Below are 8,532 nucleotides of genomic sequence, written 5' to 3' on the forward strand. Positions count from 1 at the left end.
GTTTTTGCATTTTTGATTCTTTCCTCCTGACAGTTCAATTTAAAGCCAGTCCGTCCCAAGCCGCTTTTCATGCTCCCGCGCTGCGGGCAGAGCACCGGGACCTTGCCCCACCGCTTGCACAGGCTGGGAGAGGCCAGCTCGGATGAGCGCGGCTGGGAAGGAAGACGAGGACTCAGACTAGCCAAGTTCCCCATTTGAGATGGGTCTCAAGGGCAGCTGCAGGGCCCTGTATCTGCTCCTCACCTGGGGACAATAGGGGACAGCGGCAGATTCCCGGGGGAGCGTCTCAGCGCTGGGCTGCCCTGCTATTGGCTGAGCCGCTGGTTTGCTGTCAGTCCATGTGGAGTATTTCTGGTGCCTGCAGCTGGGAGCTGGCACTCTGCTTCTTCCCCAGACCAGGGCACACCTCCAGCCATCGCTCGCCCACTGACGCCTCCCAATGTACCACACCATGGTGGACTTTTCAGAAAAGTACCTGGAAAGGTAGGATTTCTTGCCCGGTTGTGGCTGGTGGCCCAGAGCCCAGGGGGGCAGAGGAATTGATGTGAGGCTGTTTGCTGTGGTCTTTGTGTGTGTGCGGGTGCTGGAGGTGGCATTGCAGCAGTGCCAGGCAGGCTGGCATGCAGTGGTGGCTGCACTGCACGGGCACTGAGAGAGGGTGTAGGGCTGCTGTGAGGAGCTGAGAGACGCCCAGGCAATGAGAATCTCTGACCCTCTCTCTTTTCCTTCCACGAATGATTGAACTTGCGAGACTGTCCTAAACCAGAATATCCAGGGCATGGCTGCTTCTAGGCCCTCGTGGTTTTGAAAAGAGGTGCTAGCCCCAAAATGAAAGAGAAAAGAGTTTTCTTATAAGCTGTCACTTTTGCTGCTATGTTCCATAAGGCAAATAATCCACTGGGGACCTGGCAGCTCAGTTCTGTGGATTTCTCCACCTGATGCAGCCTTGGTGATGGGAGGGCTGTTTCTGTTGTGTGTTTGCAGTTATGTGCAAGGAAAACAAAGGACAGTTGTCTCTTGCAGTTAGTAAATGTGGAATCTCATCAGGTGTTGTTTCTTTGCATGTGATCGATAGAAAAGTCACCTGGAGCTGTCTGGAACTGCTTAGTCTCAGGCAGGAGATACAGAGCTGTTTATAGCCAGAGATTTGCACTATGCTGATATGTAGGTATTTGTGCATGGTTATGTTCACATGCTCTCTGTATGTGTCCTTGTAAATACCAGAGTGCTTGTAACCTTCTCAAGTACACTGCCAATGCAAACGGCAGGGGATGATTTTGCAGAGGAATAACCACTGAGTTGCTAAGTTAAGAACATGGCTACAATTGTGGGTTTGAGATGTGTAGGGTTGTGTGGCTCTCTCTTGGAAAACGGCACTCAGGCATTAGCATTCCTGGGAGTGCTGTAATAGGAGACAGATGGCATTTGAGGGCTAGATTCCTTGTTTAGACCCTGTTTTCCCACGTTGCTTTCTGACTGATACTTGGCAACGAACAACCAGTGTCCGAGTCACTGCCCAGCCTTGGCCACTGCGCGCTCCATTCAGCAAGGCGCTGAGCACTCTAACCTCAGTCCAGCAAAGTATTGAAACATGTGTCTCACTTTAGGTGCCTGACAAGGCCCTTTGAAGTCAATGGAACATCACAGGAGCTTAAAGCCAAGTATGCACGTACGTGTTTGGCTGGCTCGGGGCCCGAGTGCGCAGCCCCCTGCAGGGCTGAGCGCTAAGCCACCTGTCATTCAGACAAGAGAACCATTTTCCAGGAGAGTCTCTTCTCCCAGCCCCTGTCCTGGGCTGGAGAGCCTGTGGATTGGGTGGTGGCCAGGTCCCCACCAGGCCATTCTGCGCCATGGTCCCCTGAGCATTGGATTCTCTCTTCCATTGCCTCGCCACTCTCCGCAGTGACTGGGCAGATGTGCTGCTGCTTAGTGGCTACTGTCCTGCGCTGACCCACTGGGGACTCCCCAGGCTGCCATCTGCACAGCTAGACACCTGCACCATAGTCAGGGCTTGGGAGACTCTGGGAAGAGGGAGTGTGTCTAGGACAGCTCAGGAGATACGGTGCCGAGGGGCGCTGTGCAGAGCCCTCGGACAGAACACACAGCCCTGGCTCCAGCTTCTTATCTGCATGGGACAAAGACATACCTTGGGCCTTGTCAGGAGGGCAGGCAGGTGGCAGAGAGATGGGTGGGGAAAGCGTCACAAGGGCCTGGATCTCCTCCACTGGCAGGGACGGCCGTTGCTTCGGCCCAGCAGTCCCCTCCTGGGCCACACTGCAAGTCAGACGCACCCCCGGGGCCGCGCAGTGTGCCACGTGACTGGGCTGTGCTGGTGCTGCTGGGGCTGGAGCTCACCCACTCCATACCCTCCCCAGCGTGGCTGCGTGGGCCTGTCAGCTTTAACCGGACAGCCCAGCAGTTGTTGGCTAAAGCCTGTTCAACTCAAGGCAGCCTTGGCCTTAGTTTAGAAACTACCAATCAGTGGTTTGTGTAAATGGCTGCCGAAGTCCTCTCTGGCCTTCCCAGGGCAGAGCGTCTGTAAACCCCTGTGGCCCATGCACAGCTCTGGGGCTTTCCCGGCTCTCTCCCATGGCGAGGTTGCATAGAATCAGAGAATCTCAGGGTGGGAAGGGACCTCAGGAGGTGTCTGGTCCAACCCCCTGCTCAAAGCAGGACCAACCCCAACAAATCACATTGCACATGGAATGAACAGCTGGCAGGGTTAGCTGTTTTCCCTAGCCAAGTCCAGCAGTTCTGCACCGACTCCCCATGTCCTCCCTGTGATCGGCCCAGCACCACGGTGAGCCGAGCCCCTGCCTGCCCTGAGGACTTGTGGCAAGTCGATGTCTGAGTAAGGGCAGCAAGATCAGGCCCTTTTACCCAGATGTGGGCTGCACCAAAGCCCTTGTGGTGCTCTCGCTGGAGGCTAACGCCACATCTACGTCGCTGTCTGCCTGTTCTGGTGCAGGGCCCTGTGCTTTGCCAGCTCTCATTCCTGAGGATGCCTGCACTCTATAAATAGCTCCTCGTAAATCCCTGCCTGCCGTTCCCCGCTCCGGCAGAGCCCCGCTGGCCTGTCCTGCTGCTGGGCTGCTTTTTCCACCTTCCTTTGGTTGCCACAGCAACCGGCTGTGGAGTCGTGGGGAAGAGCTGCAGCCCCTGTGCAGGGCTGTGCACAGCTGGAGCGCGGCCGACGCCCTGACTCACACATGCCGCAGTCACTCCTCCGGCCCGGTCCCTCCCACTTCCCGGCTCGCTGGCCCCGGGCGAGAGCGCAGCGCAGAGCTCCGGCAGCCTCTGGCCAGGCAGGTCGCTGCGCTCCAGGCTCAGGGTCCCTCCGTGGGCTCGCTGCCTGGAGCCGGGGGCACAGCCATGCCCTTCCTCCGAGACCTCTCCAAGCCCCAGCCCCTGGAGTTCCACTCGGACATGCTGCTCGGCCTGCCCCGGCCACGCAGCGGGAACCTGCCGCGCCGGCACACCATGAAGGAGTAGGTGTTGGCGTGCGCTGGGCGAGCGCAGGGACATGCAAGGGAGGGCTGGCCCCCGGCTGCTCCGTCTCGCCTGCCTCGGGCCGGGCGGGAAGCTCTCGCACTGATCAGTCAGCCACCCTCTGGCAGCAGGCTCCCGAAACAGCTGCCTCGAGTGCGAGCCTGGGGCCGCTGCTGTCCCCAGCCCTCACCACCCTGGGCACTAAAACCTGCTCTTCTCTCTAGGGCCAAAGACATGAAGAACCGACTGGGGATATTTCGACGGCGAAACGAGTCTCCAGGAGCCAACCCCATCAGCAAGCTGGACAAAGCAATGAAATCCCTGAAGTAGGTACTGGCGGGGGAGGTGCTGGGCTGCCAGAGCTGCTCTGCTGGGCCCTCTCTGGGGTGGGGGGTGGGGGGTGCCTGCAGGCAGCACTGTGACACCTCCCCACCGCAGGGGTTACAATACAGGCTGCCATGGGAGCAGCCGCACTGACCAGGTGTCCCCAGGACACCCAGCGCCCGGCCAGGAGGGCAGGAACAGCCCCACTGCCCCGAGTCCCAGGCCATATCCTGACCTAGAGGGCTGGATTTTAAACTGTTGTGCTCAGCGTGAAGCCACTAGGGCCGGGTGGGTGCCAGCTGCTGTCCCCCGCCCATGGCAGCAGGGGGCAGGCTGCCTGGGCTAGCCAAAAGCTCTAGACGTTAAGGCCCCAGTGGAGAAGTCTGAGCTCCTGCCTCACCCAGGCCGGAGAACCTCCCTCAGCGCATCCTGCTCCAAGCCCCATGACCTGTGGCTGAGCTACCACGCAGCTTCCGAAAGCTCCGGCGCAGCTGCCCCGCATGGAGGATTGCCCAGCCGTCAGCTCAGGGCGTTACGCAGGATCTGTGAGCCAGGAGGGACAGTGGCCCCTGCACAGCGCCTCCTGGGTAACCCCTCGGAGAACAGCTGCTTCACTCATGGCAGGGCTCCCCAGGAGACGCTGTCTGTGCTCAGAGCCCCGGCTCTGGAGGGCTGGTCCCTGCTATCCCGGGCTCAGTGCAGAGTGACCTGGAACTGAGCTCCCTCGCTGAGCCCAGGCTGGAGCACGAGCACATGCTCAGACACGCAGGAGGACCCAGCCTGCCACCAGAGCACTACTTGTGGCTGATTCTCTCCTGCCCCGCCCTGGGGGCAGAGCACCTGCCAGCAGCCCATTGTCTGAGCCTGAGGCTGGGCTGCGACAGGCAGATTAGCTCTCACCTGCTCAAAGCTGCTGCCTGGCTGGGGGTGCCGAGGCTGAGTCTCTGCATGCTGGGGAGGGGGGGATGTCTGGGTGTCAGTGCAGCTGCTGCTGTTCAGCCAGCATGGGCAGCCCAGGAGCACGAATTTGCCTTTCCAACAAACGGCCCCTTCCATTGCAGGCCGACCCCGGAGGAAGCTCTCAAGTGGGGGGAATCTCTCGAGAAACTGCTGCTGCACAAATGTAAGTGTTTGCTGCCCCCCCCAGCAGGGTTCAGGGGGGTCACGTGCCAGCCCTGAGCTCTCCGCTGGCAGAGGAGGATTGTCTCGCTCTGGCCTCATGCTTCAAGAGTGTGATTCCCTCGGGGGGTTCCCATGCCAAGTGTTCAGCGTGGGGCTGAGGCACTCCTCTTCCCTCTGGTCCCTGTGGGGCTGGGAAGCAGGCCAGCCCTGGAGGGCACTGTGTCCTCGAGGGACAGCACTCCAATTCCAGCCCAATGAGCCGAGTAGTTTCTTGATTCTTCCTCTTTGGAGAAATGGCAGTGCTAGAAATTCCACCTCCTCCCTTCACGGGCCGGTCGGGCTGTGTCCCAGTGCACAAGCTAGGCTGGGGGAGATGGGTGTCACTGGATGGTTTGGGAGTGACAGGGTCTGTGGGTCCTGTGATCTGTGCCCCTCCACTCTGTGTCGCAGGTTCCCCTCCGGAACGGGAGACAGGGATATCTCTCCATCTCCTGTCGGAGTTGGGAGGGGAGGTCAGGAAGGTGTGAAAAGCACTTTGAGAAGCTTGGATGGAAGGTGCTCTAGGAATGCAAACTTCTGCCATTTCCTGCCCTAAAACGGTGTCATGGCCACAGAACAGTCCCTGCGTTCCACCCCAGAGGTGGCTGCATTTCCACATACACACACCTACAGACACTGCACCTCCCGCCCCGCGGTGCTGGGGTGGGCCCTCTCAGCTGAAGGCACTCTCTGATGGAAGGAGGCCCCTCTCTCTGGGCTCAGAGGAGATGCTTGTTGCTGTGATACCTGGCTGAGAGGTGGCCATAGTGAACGTTACCGCCCGTGGCCCAGCTCCCTGTCGACATGGAGCGGATCAGGCCGATGCTCAGACCCGTCTGCGGTTCTCCGCACTGAGATGAGGCGCTTGCCCCAGTGCAGCGCGGCAGCCTGGTAGCACTAGTGAGGGCACCGCTCCAGGGACACTCGGCGTGCTTCTCACATCAGCGCAGCTGCAGCCGCAGCCGCAGCCTGCCTGTTCCCAGCAGGACTTTGCGGGGGCAGGAGACATTACAAGACTCCCAGCCCTTCCCCCAGTTCTCCGGCTGCGGTAGCATTTCCAGCTCAGAGTGTAGACATCAGGTGGAGGGACTGGAATGGAGCATGTGTCCCCAGGCATCTGTTTCCCTCAGGGCAGAGGGAAGAGTTTGACAGGAGGGGGTGTCAGTGGGATCCCAGAGGGGCAGTGCTCTCCGAGGGGGCCTGGCGAGGCTGGCTGCTGGGGCCTGGCAGTAGAGCTGTGTCTCTGCTCCCCACAGATGGGCTGGCTGCCTTCCGGGCTTTCCTGCGGACGGAGTTCAGTGAGGAGAACCTGGAGTTCTGGCTTGCGTGCGAGGAGTACAAGAAGATCAAATCCCAGTCCAAGATGGTCTCGAAGGCCAAGAAGATCTTTGCTGAGTACATTGCTATCCAGTCATGCAAAGAGGTAACAGGGCGCGTCTGCTGCACCCGGGAGGGGCGGTTCCCAGCTCTGTATTCTGCACAGCACAGACGCTGCTCGGGGCCCTGGTGCAGCGCACTGCCCTGCCGGGGGCCCATGATGCCAGCTGTCGGAAGGGCAGAGAGCACAGGGGACCATGCAGTCGGGGGGACTGCGTGCTGGGGGACGGAGAGGCGCCAGTTGGTGCCTGCTCTGGAGATACTGGCCAGTGCCCCATAGCAGGCGTGAGGCCCTGGGGGCAGGAAATGGGCATTTGTACAGTCTGAGGCTGTGGCTGGCTTCAGGGTGGACTCGAATTCCAGGGAGCCTCAGGTTGCCAATAGACGCCCACACTGGCCAGAGGGTAGCATCCAAAAACATCCATGGCCTGATGTCAGTGCTGCCAAGTCAGCTCAGGGGGGGCTGGTCCCTTAGCAGCACCTTGTCGCCCTGTAAAGTGCTGCTGGTGGCTCGGAGGTGCCCTAATGACACCCATTAAATGATCCCTCCATGGCTCCCGTTTCAGAGAGATCCAATGCCTGGTTTGTGCCTGGGTCTGCCCCTGCCGAAGCCCTTCCCAAGTGGGTGTCGGTGCCTTTGGAATGGAGACTGAGTGATGCGTAGGCCAGGCTGGAAAGGCTGCAGCACCTGCTGTTGCTCCTCACTGAGAGCCAGGTGTCTGCTGTGCCCGGCTATATGGGGACGTAGCTGACGGGGACTGTCCCTTGTTCCTCTGCAGGTAAACCTGGACTCCTACACACGGGAGCACACCAAAGAGAACCTGCAGACCATTACCCGGAGCTGCTTCGACCTCGCTCAGAAGCGGATCTATGGGCTCATGGAGAAGGACTCTTACCCCCGCTTCCTCCGCTCGGAGTTGTATTTAGACATAATTAACCAGAAGAAATCCAGCCCCCCACTGTAGATCCCAAGGACTCTGTCTGGGGCAGACTGGGAGCTGTATGTTTACATGAATTCGACTGGGACAGTCTTCCCTGAGCTGGACGAGGGGAGCGTGCCTTTCTGCTGGGATTCACACCCATGGAAGCCATAGCTCCGTAGCGAACGGACGCGTGAGCAGGCCAAGGCAGAGAGCTAGAGGCCAAGGGGGCTGGAGAGCCGAGCAGGCTGGTACTGTTCCATTGTACCGTTCCTCAGGATCTCACCGTCTCACCGGTACGACGCCCTTTGCCGTGGCTCGGGGGGAAGGGAAGATCCCACGAGACGACTGGGACGCACTGGCCTGAGCTTTGTCTTTTGTTTTGGGGGGCCATAAGTTGGTGGGCAGTGAGGCTTTGGGGCGAGGGGAAACCAGCAAGAACGGGACCAAACCGCTTTCCGTGGCGTTGCCGTGCTCCCCTGGCCCGGCAGAACTCGCACTTGGCCCTGATCACGGGCCAGAATGGCACTTCCTGTGTCTGTGTGTGGCCATGCGTCCCTCAAGCAGCGAGAGCCAGTTCCTCCCCCACGCCCACCGCACGCCTCTCGGTTTATTTATTGACCTCCTGTAGCTGGGCGCGTTGCTGTGTGATGGGAACTCCTTGCATCCTTTCCTTTGTTAATTTACAAGTGCAATATTTCTGCGTCTTGGAGTCCCGCGGTGGAATGGACGCCATCTCTTCTAAGAGTGTGTCCAACATTTTCTAACTCGGTGGGTTTGATTCGACAAACTCGGTGCTCCTAGCAGCAGGCCGCTGGGAGAGCCCGGGTGTATATATAGTTCCGTGACAACGGAGGGTTTGATTGTGTAGATAAACAGCTGTGTGAATCAGACACTCTCACTGCTCTGATAACGATGTCGTGGTCTTAGTGCCGGACCTGACGGAGTTGGACAGAATGCCTTGCGTCTAAGTGCCCGGTTTACAATGCAAAGCATCTCTGCAGCTAACAAAAACATGTTGAGGTCATGGTTATAGTGTAAATAAAAGGAGAAAATATAATTTCTTGTACCTGCCTTTTCTTCATGGGTTGTTTCTTTAAACAGCTGGCCAGTGTGATATGAACTGGGACCACAAACCCAGGCGAGCCTGCTCTCCTTGCCCAAACAATGGCTCCAAAGCCAGCAGGGCTGAGACATTCCTCCAGGAAGGACCCACTAGTGTTTCCACCCAAAGAAAAGTCAGCAAAAAATCTTGTTCCAT

At 58.8% G+C, this 8,532-nt stretch overlaps 1 protein-coding gene across 14 annotated transcripts in view; it reads left to right on the forward strand.

Moving 5' to 3' along the window:
• Positions 1–8,331, forward strand: part of RGS3 (regulator of G protein signaling 3) — a 210,852-nt gene extending 202,521 nt beyond the window's left edge. For 12 of the 14 annotated variants that reach the window (XM_044992123.1, XM_044992121.1, XM_044992120.1 and 9 more), the window contains 4 exons: positions 3,714–3,815; positions 4,875–4,936; positions 6,231–6,397; positions 7,131–8,331. In XM_044992123.1, coding sequence (XP_044848058.1) covers positions 3,714–3,815; positions 4,875–4,936; positions 6,231–6,397; positions 7,131–7,316 — 517 coding nt within the window. In that variant the 3' untranslated portion in view covers positions 7,317–8,331. Of the gene's footprint in view, positions 1–6; positions 484–523; positions 3,489–3,713; positions 3,816–4,874; positions 4,937–6,230; positions 6,398–7,130 lie in introns of those variants that run through there. The other 2 variants (XM_044992134.1, XM_044992131.1) reach the window with 2 other exon arrangements.
• The last annotated feature ends 201 nt before the right edge of the window (positions 8,332–8,532 follow it).

Source organism: Mauremys mutica, chromosome 18 (genome assembly GCF_020497125.1).
Source record: "Mauremys mutica isolate MM-2020 ecotype Southern chromosome 18, ASM2049712v1, whole genome shotgun sequence".
Taxonomy (NCBI): Eukaryota; Metazoa; Chordata; order Testudines; family Geoemydidae; genus Mauremys; species Mauremys mutica.